At 35.2% G+C, this 15,860-nt stretch overlaps 1 protein-coding gene across 1 annotated transcript; it reads right to left on the reverse strand.

Moving 5' to 3' along the window:
- Positions 1-8,419: 8,419 nt before the first annotated feature.
- Positions 8,420-11,534, reverse strand: LOC120175862 (protein IQ-DOMAIN 1-like). The gene is made up of 6 exons (XM_039182417.1): positions 11,487-11,534; positions 11,167-11,418; positions 10,587-10,802; positions 10,387-10,500; positions 9,527-9,531; positions 8,420-9,077 (listed from the first exon to the last, which is right to left on the reverse strand). The coding sequence occupies exons 1-6, from the start codon at positions 11,532-11,534 to the stop codon at positions 8,420-8,422; spliced, it is 1,293 nt and encodes a 430-aa protein (XP_039038348.1).
- Positions 11,535-15,860: the final 4,326 nt, after the last annotated feature.

The following is a 15,860-nucleotide window of genomic DNA, read 5'->3' on the forward strand; positions in this document are numbered from 1 at the left end:
TTTCAAGTGTGGCTAGAGCATTTGAATATCATCACTTTCATCACTGTTGCTCCCACACACCTACAAGAGACATTTATTTGGATTTTGGTTTCCAAATTGCTTTGGATCCTTGGACGTTAGTTTCAATGCCCCTTGTTCCCTTGGGAACCCATACTTTTCTAATTTTAAACCGTTTTCCTTTCTTCAAAGGACAAGTATATTCCAAATGACCATAAAAATGGCAATGTGAGCATTTTTCCATTTTCAAACATAATGAGTTATTTTTAGAAATTGATTCTTTTTATTTTGTTAACCTCTCAAGCTTAACTTTCAAATCAAAATTTTCTTTTTCTAAATCGTTGATTTTGACTTTTGAAAGCTCTAAATCATTTTTTCAAAATTTCATTTTGATTCTCAAAATCAACTTTTGCTTTCAAAACCAAATCATTTTCAACTTTAAGTTTTGAAATCAATTTCTTATATTTGGAATTCATGGTTTCAAATTCCAAATACAACTCATTATAAGCATCTTGTAACACATCAAAAGAATGTGAATTTAATTCATTTGAGTTAGAATGTACTTTGGGCTCTTCATGGGTCATTAAGGACACCACCTTTGTTGGTTCTTCTTTCTTGTTTCCATAAAGTTTTTCGAGCTTATTCCAAATCTTTTTGGCACTTAAACAAGAAGAGACTCCTTCATTTACTTCGGGACCAAATGCACAAAACAACATGTGCATGACCTTAGCATTAAGTTGAGCTTTTTTCCGTTCTTGGGCACTCCACTTCTTCTTCTTCTTTGGAAATAAGTAGTCGTTCTCGATCATATCTCATGCATCAAGATCATTGGATTGGATAAATAGCTTCATTAATTTCTTCCAATGATGGTAGTTGGCTCCATTGAAGTATGGAGACTTGTTGATCGGTTGGGTGTCTTCCATGTGGAACGAGCCGGATATAGAAGCCATCTTCTCGGTTGCTTTGGGAATCGGTAGAGCTTTTTCAAGGATCGTCTCAAGGTTGTTAAACCTTCTAATAAGTCAAGCTTTGATACCAATTGTTGGGATTTGCGGAAGCTCGAATTGACAACCGAAAGAGTTGCAAGGGGGAAATTGGCAAAAATTGTTTAGGGAGTAAGAAGAGTAAAAGATAGAGAAATTTGACACAAGAATTTATAGTGGTTCGACTTATCAACCAAGTCTAATTCACTATCTAAGCTCTCCACTTAGGATTTTCTAACAAATTTACTAATTTTTTTCTTTTTAAATGATCAAGAGATAACCTTTACACTCCCTATCTTTTACTTGGCTAAGATAGAACCAATCTCCTTTTACAAAAGGTAAAAAGAAGTAAACAATAAATTCTCTCAAAGGTAGGGTGTTTATAAATTTATGCTCACGAAAACATAATATTTACAAGAAAGATAAAAATAAGATTGGAAAACTCTTCTCTTGTGTTTGAATGCTTGGATAGGTGTTCTGACCTTTCTTCAAGTTTCTTGAACTTGTATTTATATGTTGGAATGAAGTTGTGGCTGATTCTAGCTGTTGTTGATGTTTCTAGCCGTTTGGGGATGAAATCTCTGTAAAATAAAACTACCCAGTATAGAAGGTATCGGTACTCCTAAAGGGAGTATCAGTACTACATTTGTTATTTTTAAATCAACTAGTCGTTACTAGTTGTTAGGGCATGATGGTATCGATACTATGCTTATGGTATCGATAATACTATACAAAGTAGTATCGGTACCCCTTTAGGTATCGGTACCATTTTTGTATTTTAGAATTTGAGCAATGTTGGTAGTATCGATACTACCTAGTGAGTATCGATTTTTCCCTTACTTTGGTATCAATACCATATGAACAATATCAGTACTGTTCATGAGGTATCGATACTGTAAGAACAATATCAATACTTTTTGTACATGAAAATCAGTTTGTGCTCAAATCCACTTTTAACGACTTTGAATTATTTTTGAAAACTTGAAAACTTTGAATAAATTCAATTCAAGTCCAAAAAACATTTTGCCTTAATTGTTATATCAAAATATAGTTCAACATAGATACTACATTATAATTATCCTAGACTATTAAAATAATATAAAAGGGGCTAATAGGGATGATGGTCCTCTAAAAATTTAAAATTATCATATAATTTATTTTTTTTATAATTTATATTAAAATATATCTTCATATATTAAAATTTTAGGCAAAAATATATATTAGAGGCCACTTTACTTAAAAAACCCAATGTAGCCCTAGTATTATCTTTCTTTCAAGGTTGCATTCCAATTCAGAAATCAAACTCAATGTGGTCCTTTGACCAATGTTTTCATTGTTGACCGTTACGGTGCTGACGACAGTTCACAAAGGCTGATGATGTGACAAATGTCCTATTTTTTTTGAGGTCAAATTGATTTTTTAAGATAAAGAGCTTATTTATTTCTTTAAAAAAATTAAATTTTATTTCAAATTTTAAATATAAATTATTTAAATATTCAAAAAATTAAGTATAAAAAATACTAAAAATAAAATACTAAAAAATTGAATATACATATTAAAAAATACTAAAACTATTATACAAAATTTAAAATTTTTAACATATATATCATAGTTTATAAATGATAACCTATAAATTATTAAAAAGTTAAATAATATTTTTAAAACTTATTATTAAAACTTATGTTATATATATATATATATCACCAACACTTATACAAAGTATTTTTACTAGATTAATTGTAACTTATAAAATTTAAATTAGTTGAGGCTTACAAATTTTAGATTAGTCAAAGCTTACTATATTTTCTGATTATATTTTATGTCAAAACTTATTATATAATTATCTTTTAAATTATTTTTTTGGATAATTGTATTTCAATTTATCCAAGAAAGTAGTAGAAACTGATACAAATCACAACTAATAAAAAACAAAAAACAAACAACTACAAAACAACCAGCCATAAACAAATCTTATCCACACTTACACATGAATATCCTATCTATAACAAAACGTTCTGTTAATATCATCACTTGTGTCTATATCCCTATGTACAATTTTCATTGTAATAACCTCACCAATGGCATTCAAAATATCGCATTGCTCTTTATGTACACCTTTAAACTGCCTCATGTTTCGTTCCTCTTAGACAAAATAAATAAACACACATCTAATAATCTTAAAAATAAAAGAAATTAAAGATTTACCCTTAAGATAACACTAAACACAATCAAGCTCATTCCCCAATCAAGCTTGTCCCCCCATCAAATAGAATTAAACAAAAAAAATACATTCAGAAAATAGATGATCCCTAGTTTCAAGAATACCATAAAACATACATTTTCTATCCGTAGTAATCCCCATACGCAATAACTGTTCTTTGGTGGGAAGCCTTCTCAAATTAGTTATCCACCCAATAATGACATGTTTAGGAATATGCAAGGGCAGCCACAAACACTTATTCCAGGCCACTTTAACCCCCTTAGCCCTTTCATACACCAAATCCAACAAACAATAACCTTAGAGATTAAGTGAGGTATTAAAAACTAAGTGAGCCTCATCACGAAGATCCAACAGCTTTTGAAGGATTAAACTAACACCAATTTTTCCCTTAAACTACCAAAAGCTATACCTTTCAAAATATAGGCATTGACCCACAAAGAACCTTCTCTGGCCAAAATCTTACGAATTAGAGACAATATACAAGTTTTGTTCCAATTTTTTGTATCTTTAAGCCCTAGATCCTCCTCAGACTTAAGGGAGCAAACTTGCGTCCAACCAACACAGCCCCATAAAGCATCAGATTCCCCACCTTTCAAGAAATACCGAGCACACAATTAGTCTACCCTTTTAATAACCGCCTGAGGAAAATTAAATTGTCTACACTAGAAATTTGACATGCTAGACAGTACTGACCGAATCAAAAGGTATCTACCAGCATAATTAAGCCATTTATCCCCCATTGATTGAACTTATCCTGAATTTTTTCAAATAAGAATATAATAGTCTCTTTCAGCCAGTTTTCTTGTGATAAGAGGCACCCAAGATAACGAACATTCAACTTTCCAGTTTAAAATCCAAAAGCCTGCCTAATCACCTCCAATTGACCATTTGAGGCACCAGAAATGAAGATCTCACTCTTACAAGCATTCAAACTAAGTCTAGAATAGAATAAAACCTATCTATCATACTCTGCACACCAATAATAAAATCCATACTACCCTTATAGAAGATCAAAAGATCATCAACAAAGCAAAGATGTGTCAACCTTATCTTTTTATACTTGGATGAAACTAAAATATTTCATTTTTTGCAATCAAATTCAACATTTTATAAAGAACATTCATCGCAAGCACAAACAAGGGGACAAGGGATCACCTTGCCTAACACTACGTGCTATATTGAAAAAATCTACAAGGCTACCATTGAAGGAGACAGAAAAATGAGAGCCAGTAAAATAAGCAAGGTTCTACTCTTTAAACTCAAGAGACAACCCTACATCTCTAAGGACCAGGAGAATAAATTTTCAGGTGACATAATCAAAAGCTTTCTTCAATTCAATCTTCAGAGCACATTTTAAGGACAAAGTCTTCCTCTCATAACCCCTAACAAGCTTTTGAGCGAAAAGTGTGTTATCAACAATATCCCGACCCTGAACAAAAGTTGTATGATTCAAAACTATCATACTAGGGAAAACAGACTTAAGTCTACCAACTATAATTTTGGTAATGACCTTGTATACAACTAAGCAGCACAAAATGGGTCTAAAGTCATTCATCATACATGAATTAGGGACCTTAGGAACAAGAGTCAAACATTTGACATTAAAAGCATCCAGTAGGGCAAATAAAGTATTTTACTACATTAATCAAATCTCCCCCAACCACAAACCAAACAACTTTAAAGAACAAATGAGTGAAGTAATCCAGACCAGGGGTTTTATTATCCTCTAGTAAAAAACAACATCCTTGATCTCCTTAACAGTCACTCACCTAATCAAAGAATCCCCTCTACTTGAGACAAAGAATAATCCAACAGGTCTCTGACCGTATCAACCCCGCAACCAGTAACATTAGGATTGATATACCTAACCATCTTAGTCAAATAAGTAACAACCTCATTAGCCATGAAACTAAATGACTCAAACCTCTTCCCATGCTCATCATAAACAACTCTGATGGTGTTCCTATTCAGATTAGAAGCAACAACATTATGGAAAAACTTTGTCCCATGATCACCATCCTCTAATCAACTGACTTTAGTATTCTGCCTAAAGAAAAAGGATTCAACCTTCTCAAGATCATACAATTTATCTTGTAGGGATCGATCAGTAAGTATCTGCTGCTCAGTTACACCAGTAGAGGATAAGTTTTGAACATGTAGTTTCTCAAGCTCCTCCATCTTCAACTTAACCTTCATAGAAATTTCATTAAAATAATCATTGTTAAATCTTTTTAAACAAATTTTAAGCCTTTTAAGCTTCTAGAAAAGAACCTTCATAGAAAAGAACCTTCATAGGAAAACCACTAATGATATCCTACCAAGAATCAACCACCACCTTAGAAACTCATGATGGTTAATCCAAAAATTAAAGAATTAAATGGTTTAGGTTTACCAGTAGGTAGGTCCCTAAAACCTAAACCTAATTCGATTAATGATCAGAGAGATATGAGGCCTGAACCTTCATAAATGAATCTGAAAAATGTACCAACCAAGAAGGATTAATAAGGACTCTATCGAGCTTTCTGGCAAAAAAAATCCCATCATGTTTATTAGACCACGCCAATTGGGGCCCAACATATAGATAATCCTCCAAATCCAAATCTTGGCAGCAAGATTGAAATTCATTAATATCAACATGAAAAACATGAGTAGATCTATCAAAATCCGAGCGCTCAATAGGATCAACAATGATGTTAAAGTTACCCTAAAATCCATGGGGTTGAACCAATCCTACAACCCATATCCCTTAACTGTTGCCACAACTCTTTTCGTTCAGCACCAAAATTCCTTCCATACACAATAGAAGCATACATTTGTTTATTTCAAAAACTACATCTCACATAAATTACTTTGTAAGCCACTTGACAAGTAATAACATCCAAATTCTCTATGCTACAAAACCAAATACACCCATTAGCGGTCAAATTATGATTTGAAATCACATTCCAAACAACAAAAAATCGGGCAATAATATCAGAAGCATTACACCCTCGCACTCGAGTCTCTAACAAACAAATCATATCCATGTGCAAAGAATTAAGACACTGTAACACCTTTACATATTTTTTAGGATTGTTAAGTCCTCTAACATTCTAAAAACATACATTCATTACAACTAGGGATGAGAAGCACTACTAACATAAGCACTACACATAGCAATTTTCTCCAATGAGTCATTTTTCTTTACTTTTATCTCTTGTAGGAGATTTACAACCTCAAATGAGACCGTCCTAATCTTACTAGGCTCTGGAAAAAACTAATCCCCATCAATAGAAGCCAATACAATAAACTTATTATTTGAACTACCAAAAGCCACTCCTCCATTAAATTTCTTAGATTTCCTTTTTAGCCTTATTGGAGGAACTCAACACCTTACAACCAAAATTGATAATCCCCTCTTTCACACTAGAAGTTCCAGCATCCAGATGTAGAGCAACTTGACTTGAAGCCTCATGTTCTTTAATATCATAATGCACTACAACATATTGCTAAACCACATTCCCTTCAAACTCAAAAGCCTTAGAACTCCTTTGTCCCATTTCAGACTTCACCACATATACTTTATTTGCTGGAGGTTTATTAGGCTCTACAACCTTATCAATAGCCTCAGGGCAGAACTTATCCGTGACCAAAGATGCAACATTTCAAGCAACACGGGGGGAACCATGACACATCCACATACACCTTTACGATAGTCCCATCACACATTAAGATCTTGACAACTTCTGGAATTTTAGATCTAGTAGAAACTTCAATACAAACCTTAATAAATTCAAGTTGTTGTTTTGAATCAATGATTGAATCCATATGCAATGGATTACCCAATGCACTTGCAATATAGCTCAATCCCCTTTTAGAGAAGAGCTCAAGAGGAACATTATATAAATGAACCAAAATAGGCATTTTCACTATATAGAACTCGAGCTTACACAAATTTGGTACCTATTTGCATAAAAACAAAATAATCGAATTGATAAACGAAAAAACAAACAAGTTAGGGCCATCGAGACTAACCTTAACTGGAGAAGTTTCCCCCAAAACACACTGCAATCTTCACTATCGATCTAAAATTTAGGGTAACCCCAATAATTTAGCCAACCAAAGAGTATCGCCACTCTGAGATCCCATCATCAAAGACATAAACCGGTGGTTTTACAGTGACCAAACCCTCATGAGTTACCGGAGGAAAGAATTCTAGGGTTTGTTCCTCAGTAGTTGCAAATTACTTCCTCCAATCAGTCCCACCCTTCGAGAGATCATACATGATAAATCTCTATCAAATCACAAAAAAAAACAATCCCAAAGAAAAAAGAGATGACATGGGAGAATCAAGATAAAAAATCACAGAATTCATTACGCCTGCTAATGTCCGCGAAAGAGAAGAAAGAAAACGTGCCATCAAATATCCAAAAATTAGACTTACAAAAAGATAATTAGGAAATATAATAAATTTTAACTAATCCAAAAATTATAAGAATACACTAATTTTAAATTTTTTTTTTATTTTTTACTAATTATAAGTAATTATTTTATATCTTATACTTATTTTAAAAAATTATAATAGTTTTAGTATTTTTACTATATATATTTAAATTTTTAGTAGTTTAATTTTTATTTTTAGTATTTTATATTTAAATGTTTGAATATTTTAATAATTTTATATTTATAATTTTAAATAAATTTTATTTTATTAAAAAAAATTAAACAATCTCTTGAACTTAAAAATATAATTTGGCCCTCAAACAAAATAAAAAAACCAATTTAGTCTATCTACTATTGTCATCTGCCAAGCCCTCAACCAATGTGGACTGGCACATCAACCCATAAACTACCACGTCAACGACGAAAAACATTAATTTAAGAGTCACATTAAATTTATTTTATAAGTTAAAGGGTCACATTAAAAAAATAAAACGATAGTCACTTTATTTTTTTTTTAATTTAGACATATGATGTCTTTTTGCCAAAATTTTATAATATTGTATTCTAAAATTTTATAAGTTTATTCCCCAGCTTTAAATCCTACGCGGTCTTCATTGCATACACCTTTTAAGAATTCATCGACATTTCATGGCGTTTAGTTGGTTTTTGGAGCCAAATAAACGAGGACAAAATTCCAACTTCTCTTGAACATGCTTCTCACTTACACAACACTGAAAAAAGTGTTTTGCAGGACTTCAATGTATGATTCATAATATGTTTGTTACATAAAAGAATTTCATTGTCGTCTTCCTTGACGCCACTGATTTAACGATGGATTCAAATCCGGACCACCGCGCGTGTCGTCCTCGCAAGAAAGTGCCATCAATTTCTTATGGAAATATTGTAGATCATCATCATCCACACGTCTCCTCCGCATATTGTCCGGCGAAAACCTGAATTTCTTCTGTTTAGCTTTGATAGACTCTGTGGGGTTCATGTAGCCTGGTTTTCGAGTATGATTATCTTGTGAAGTGCCTGCAATAGGAGTGTTGCTAGACAATGTAGTATGAGATACGGACGCGGATGAGGTCGATGTTGATCTGTCGTCATAGACGGACTCAGAACTTGGGGAAGACAATGAACCTGAAGTTAGAATGGATGCAGGAGGCCTAACAAGAATTCTGGTTGTGACATTGTTCCTTATAACTTTTAGGGGCTCATGTTCAAAAGAGCCAGAGTGAAAACTGAACTTGTTATCTTCACTTTTTCGAGAAACCATGCTCTTCGTCATCTCCGATGGTTCAATAATATCTTCCACAGCACCGGTTTCCCAGGGCTTGATTGCCATCCACCAATCAGGCCAATTCCAATCCGGACTATTCCAACCTAGACTTTGATTCTTTCCAGAGAATGGCGGCTTATTCACCCTCCAATTCGGACTCGCATACGTAGGCCTGTAAATGAACTGAACGTTCAGCGAACCGTTCGTGAACCGTGCGGCGGGAAGTTCGTTTATGTGCGTTTATTTATTAAATAAACGAACATGAACAATATTTTTTGTTCGTTTAATTAAATGAACGAACATGAACATAGGTCTCGTTCGTTCATTTACGTTCGTGAACGTTCGATTATGTTCGTTCGGTTATGTTTGTTTATGTTCGTTCGATTATGTTCGTTTATGTTCATTCATTTATGTTTAACTCAATCTTCTTAAATCAATTTTGGTGACCAATTTGTAAGTATCTTAAAAATATTAATTAATCTGATATTCTGATGACCAACTCCATAATTAACCCAATTTTATTTGGAGATTAAATCCAATATGTTAACATGTGAGGCACATCGCACCTATATTCATTTCCCCTTTTTCCCCAAACCCTAGTGTTCACTAGAGAGTGGAGACGATCGCTGAAAGCTTCAAAACAAGTTATATTATAGTGCAATATGAAGTTTTACAGGTCTGTTTTCATCTCTTTCTCTGTTTTATTTGGCTTAATAGTTGATATGTAAAGTTATTGTAGGTATCTTCACATCTAAAACTCAATAAAACATCATACTTCTTTCTAGAAATAGATGGGAAGATAAAGGTAACAATCGGAAGTATATGAGCATCAATAAAGAGAAAAATATATAGAATTTGCCAGAAAACAAAACAAATGTTTCTATGCAATTTCTGAAAAGAGTGTAATAGCGAAAAATGATTGTTCATATGTAATCATGGACCACTAAGATAAATGTTATAGTGTTAAATTAAAGTTGTGTGAATAATTTAATATCTTTAAAAGATCGATCAAAATATTTGATATCTTCAAACATTTCATCACTGCTAATAAACTCTTACGCTATTTATCACTGTAGATTTGGTTATTTGCATTGTCGACTATTTTTCATGAAAGAACAATAGAAGGTAGGGTCTCCAACGTTTATGTTCGTTTATGTTCGTGTTCATTTATGTTCGTGTTCGTTTATGTTCGTGTTCGTTTATGTTCGTTTATTTATTAAATGAACGAACATGAACATATTATATTCCTTAATAAACGAACATGAACAAAAAATTTTTTGTTCGTTTATGTTCGTGTTCGTTTATGTTCGTCTATTTATTAAATGAACGAACATGAACATACCTCCGTTCGTGTGCGTTCGGTTCGTTTACAGGCCTACGCATACGATCTTGTCTGCAGGAAAAGTTTTACATATTTATCACAGGAGAAAAACCAAGCATACAAAAGTGGCGTACTAAAGAAGTTTCTCTCTCTAGGATACCTGGTTCAGGGCAGAGTATGCTATTGCTCTGTCCCTCTTGATTGCACCTTCTTGCCTCATTTGCTTTTTCGCTCTTAATTCGTCCAATGTTCCGATGCTGTCGCACCAATGTTCCTGAAAATTGATATCGGCTAGCATATCGTTATCATATAGATAAAGAGTTACAATTGTAGAAGCAAGTATGATGGATAATGTTTAACCTCAGCTTGTTTAGCCGGATCAGTTTGGTTGTGGCATTCATTGGGCATAGCTTGTCCTTCAGGAGGTATGGCACATTGGGCTCTTACTCGAGCCTGGACTCTAACAAGAGCTTGCATACACCGTAATGTCACAGCAGTTTGCTTTCGGACTCGACGACCTCGGAAAATAGCTTGAATCCTTACGACAGCTCTCAAGGCCCTTAGGGCTCGTCTTGCCTGAGAGCATTTCATCAAGGACAATCACCATTAAATTGGATATTAGAGCAAGGGTTAAACATGAATTGAAATGATAAACAAGGCCAATTACCCAAGGATTAACTAATTCTTACTAAAAGACTGTCACAACTCAAGTTTACCAAGAATCATGCTTTTGCAAGTTTATATCAAACCAAGATCCATCCATTCCTCAAAGGGTAGACCTTTCTGAAACTCAGTTAAGTTAGGTACAATTGTCCATTAAAGAAAATGCAAAACTGCATGCATGGAATAGTGAATAGTCTGAAATGATTACTAGACAATATCTATTTAGAACTTTTTTTAGCCATGGACAATACGCAGTACAGAAAGTACGAGGGTATACCAGTAAGGCTCGAAATGCAGTCTGGATTCGAATGGCGGCCCATTCTCGCTTCACTGCTCTGAAATCTTTGGGTGGCGCACGAGCTAGGGTAGCCATAGCTGAAGCGAGCGCATCATCCGCCATGGAAGATGAATTGGAGGCCTCTGATGAAGAGGCAGCCACGTGACACAATTTGAGACCCTTGGATCCCAAACCTTCCGACGAGCTCCTCCACAGCCTCCATTTCTTCTTCGTCTTGTCTCCCACCTTCTCCTACAATCCCAATTACAAAATTAAAAAACAAGTACAACCAAGGAAAAAAGAAGGTTGAGGGAAATTACTTGATTGAAAGTTATAAGTGATTTAAGCCATTTCCCAGAGGCACCCATATTTTTTGGAAGCTTGAAATTGCAGGGAAAGTGGAGAAGAAGATGATGGAGATTTGGGGTTTATGAACCGTTGCGGGTTATATTGGGAAAGATCAAAGGATTTTGAATTTTCAAAATTCGAAAATATAATAAATTTGTCTTTAATAAATCTTTAACGGATACATTTTAGTTTTAGGCTTTTCCTTTGGATTTGATCCTTCTTAAATTCCGCAAGTTGTTTTATCTATGCCATTAATAATCAAACTTCATAATTAGTATATATTTTTAAAATTTAAAATATTTTTATATTTATTTTACAAAAACTAATATTTGATAAATTACATGTTTACTTACTGAACCTAACTCTCTTTTCTATTTTACTTAATGTACTTTCAATTTTTTCCGTTTACTCATTGAACTTTAACATTGTTCAACTTTTAATCATTTCGACGTTAATTATTTAATGGTGTTATGACATGACACACGAAATCAAAACGACGTCGTTTAAATAAATTAAATTTGTCGAAACCGTCTTTCAGTTGGACCCCGGAATCGGGCTTCGACTTGAATGAATTTGGGTTAGGAGTCGCCACCTACCATTTTAAAACGAATTTATGTGGGTCGGACACCATCTTAGCTGATCTCCTCAATGTTACCATCTTCTTTGTTGGATTAAACCTACGATAGGTACTTTCAAGTTGAAAGTCGATGGTGCCTTCCCTCGGCCACCTGCTCTACCAGCAATTGGCAAGATTTTGGGCAATAGTGATGGCGTGGTTATAACAGGACAAGCGTTCCTTGTTGGTGTTCCTCGTTCAGCAAGTGTTGTGGAAGCTTTGGCGATCACATATGATGTCCAATTGGCGATGAGTATTGAGTTGTCGAGGGTGGTGATTGAAAGTGATTGCTGGAATGTTGTTCAACAGTTCAATATTCGCGACGTTCGTCAACTCTTGGCCGCTCATTCTCACATTTCAGCTAGGTTTATCCATCGGGAAGTTAACGGCGCTGCTCCTGCTCTTGCAAATTATGCTTAAGTTGTATCTACACCTTTCGATTTCCAAGATGATGTTCCAAATTGTATTACTGAGAAAGCTTAGCATTCCCTCCTTCTAGAAACAGATCAGATCGTGATTGGCGATGCCTAGACGCAGATGAAGACGAACAAGAAGAAGACTTGGAAAAACGAAAGCTCCATGAATTTGACTCAATTTTCCCAGGAAAATAAAGCAGCTTCTTCTTTTTCGATCCATCAAAACTCTCTTCCTCTAAAACATTCTCCAAATCATCTATATAATGCGGCTCAGCATTGGATTAAGTGAAGAAGGATAACAAGTTGGAGCAGATCATGCTGGCTTTGATGCGAGAGTCTCGACCGCCTATACTGAGTTGAAGCCAACCTTTATCCCATTCTTCTTGTTCTTGATTGTTATCCCTAGAGCTGGGTCACTCCTTATTAACAATATTGTTAGTTCTTGGTTCATCATGAACCGGAGGCGAATTGTTGTTTTAATATGTTTCAGTGTGAAGATATGGGAGGACGACAAGGAGATTAAACCTTGAAAATCTCACTTTCCATCCCCACCTCAACGAAATTGCACCTCCCCCATGTTCCATTGGATATGGATCTTTATAGTCCTTATTAAGAGGACAAAGTAGAGATGTTGGCCCTGACTCCCATGGATACTTACAGCTGAATTCTAGGAGAAGATGGATAGGTGCCCACGTTCCCATGAAGAGAAACAATTTAATAATCGTGGGGTTCTCCTGGGGCCTAAAAAAATTAAAAAAATATTATAAATAATAATAATAAAAAATAAATAAATAAATATTTTTTTGTAGACCCGGATAAAAACGGGTGTCTACAGCTGCCCCTCTTTGCACATTGTTGGGTTAACAAGGATAGGGCAAAAACGAAAAAAGAAAACAAGTTTTTGTCCGGTTCTCTTTGATTTGAGACTTGATAGTGTTTGTTGTGACACTAAGTCAATCCATTGGGCACGATATCATTCTTCGTGAAGTTTAAATTGTGGGTGAATCAAATTGTGTCTCTTTGTTACCAATCTTGGTTGACCTTGGTCTTCTTCTCGATTTAAAGACCTGGGTGTAAACATTTAACCGAAAAGTAGTTCTTTGCTAATGCAACGCGGTTGATACGCCCTGGAGCTGAATGGAATCGAACTCGAAGGTCTTTGTTGACAGATAATTCTTCTAGCCTTGTGTTATGTTGTAAATGATGTGCCTTGGAGCTGAGCGTAGTCAAAATAGAAGGTCTTTGTTAGCAGATAACCCTTCTCGACTTGAACTATGTTGCAAATGAACACGATATCCTTCGTCGTGAAGTTGAAATCCTGGATGGACCCTTCGTCAGTTGAGCATGGAATTGGATATCCTTCGTCATGAAGTTGAAATCCAATCTAAAGGTAACTGTTGCTGGTGAGCATGATTCCCTTCGTCGTGAAGTTGAAATCATATATGGTCCCTTAGACGTGAAGTTGAACCTTGGAGTTGGATATCATTCGTCGTGAAGTTGAAATCCAATGTAAGTTGTGATGTTTTGAGGCCAATATCCTTCGCTGTGAAGTTGAAATTGACTTTGAAACTGGAAAGTTTATTGACATATACTTCTTCTTTGAGTTGGATATCCTTCGTCGTGAAGTTGAAATCCAATCTATAGATGGATGCTGCTTGTGTTCATGATTCCCTTCGTCGTGAAGTTGAAACTGCGGGTGGCCATTTCGTCGTGAAGTTGAGCCTGGAATTGGATATCCTTCGTCGTGAAGTTGAAATCCAAGTAAGTTGTATTGCTTTGAGTCCAATATCCTCCGCCGTGAAGTTGAAATTGGTTCTGGAACTGGGAAATTATTTGTTGACAATCAGCCGCCCTTTCATCGTGAAGTTGAGCTTGTGTTGTGTTGAGTCCAATATCCTTCGTTGTTAAGTTGAAATTGAATCTGAATGAAATTGAAAAGTTGTTTGTTGACAATCAGCCACCCCTTCGTCGTGAAGTTGAGCTTGTGTTGTCTTGGGTCCAATATCCTTCGCTGTGAAGTTGAAATTGGCTATGAATGAAACTGAAAAGTGGTTTGTTGACAACCAGTCGTCCATTCGTTGTGAAGTTGAACTTGTGTTATCTCGAGTGGCGCAATATCCTCTGTCGTGGAGTTGAAATCGCTGATGGCCCCTTCTTCGTGAAGTTGAGCTTTGAATTGAATATCCTTCGTCGTGAAGTTGAAATCCAAGTATCGTATGCTACGGGTGGACACGATTCCCTTCGCCGTGAAGTCGAAACCGTGGATGACCCCTTTATTGTGAAGTTTTTCTTCGAGCTAGATATCCTTCGTCGTGAAGTTGAAATCTACTCTCGATCAAATTGTGTCGCTTTGAGTTCAATATTCTTTGCCGCTGAAAAAGCTATGCATATATGTTTTTTTGGGGCTCTGGAGAGAAAACTCAAACTCCGGTTGCCTGTCTGAAATCTTGAAGTTTCGATCCCTGGTCTTGAATTCTTCAATGTTCAAATCTGATGTTCCTTTTTTTATATCCTTGATCTGGGAAATGCTTCTCGACCATCTCAAGTATATGCATGAGCCTCGATCGGCTTCCGAGTACCTGTACTTTTCAATGAATCTTTGTACAATAATATGCAAATATCTTTTGCATAAGTAAATAAATCGTTAAGTTTAAGCTCAATCCAAGATGCTCAAAAGGAATTTGTGTAGAAAAAAAACTGTCTTTTATTCATGAGGAAAAAAGAACAAATAATACATGGCAAATATTCTGGAAGATGAAGACATGATGGGGTGTAAATGAACGTCTTAGATTTCAATAATGTGGGCACTTCTGAGCTGAAAAGCCGTTAGGTGACCTTGAATACAGCCTTTGCCAAAGGATCTTTGAGAATGTGACAACATTCAGGAGAGTGCAACCTTTCTCCGACTCGTTGAGTCTGTGTAAAATTCAGATGACGGGGAGTTTCAACTGTCTTGATTTCTTGAATTGTCCAAATTGCCCTTTTGAGTTTTCAACTTGGACCCATCATTGGTTGCAAGACGCCCTTTACGGGTTTTCATCTTGAACCCACCTTATTTTGTTCTTTTTTCTCTTTTTCATTTTTTCAATTTAGGGCGCCCTTTCGGGTTTTCACCCTAAACGTTTTTCACTTTTTGTTCTTTTTGGTTTTTTCTTTCTCCGACTTAGGAAGCCCTTTCGGGTTTTCATCCTAAGCGAAGTATTTCTTTATTGCATCTGAATTGATGGGATGTGGCAGTTCAGGCCCGTCCATTTCAGCCAGGACAAGGGCTCCTCCGGAGAAGGCCTTTTTCACGACATAAGGTCACTCCCAAT

The sequence above is a fragment of the Hibiscus syriacus genome, unplaced genomic scaffold, assembly GCF_006381635.1.
Source record: "Hibiscus syriacus cultivar Baekdansim isolate YM2019G1 unplaced genomic scaffold, ASM638163v2 tig00112217_pilon, whole genome shotgun sequence".
NCBI classification, from domain to species: domain Eukaryota; kingdom Viridiplantae; phylum Streptophyta; class Magnoliopsida; order Malvales; family Malvaceae; genus Hibiscus; species Hibiscus syriacus.

Excerpts from the sequence above, each read along its gene's own strand:
- LOC120175862 (XM_039182417.1), bottom strand. The coding sequence starts at position 11,534 with ATGGGTGCCTCTGGGAAATGGCTTAAATCACTTATAACTTTCAATCAA. Across the intron at positions 11,419-11,486 it reads CACTTATAACTTTCAATCAA|GAGAAGGTGGGAGACAAGAC; the intron begins GTAATTTCCCTC and ends TTGGGATTGTAG. Across the intron at positions 10,803-11,166 it reads CTGCATTTCGAGCCTTACTG|GCAAGACGAGCCCTAAGGGC; the intron begins GTATACCCTCGT and ends AAATGCTCTCAG.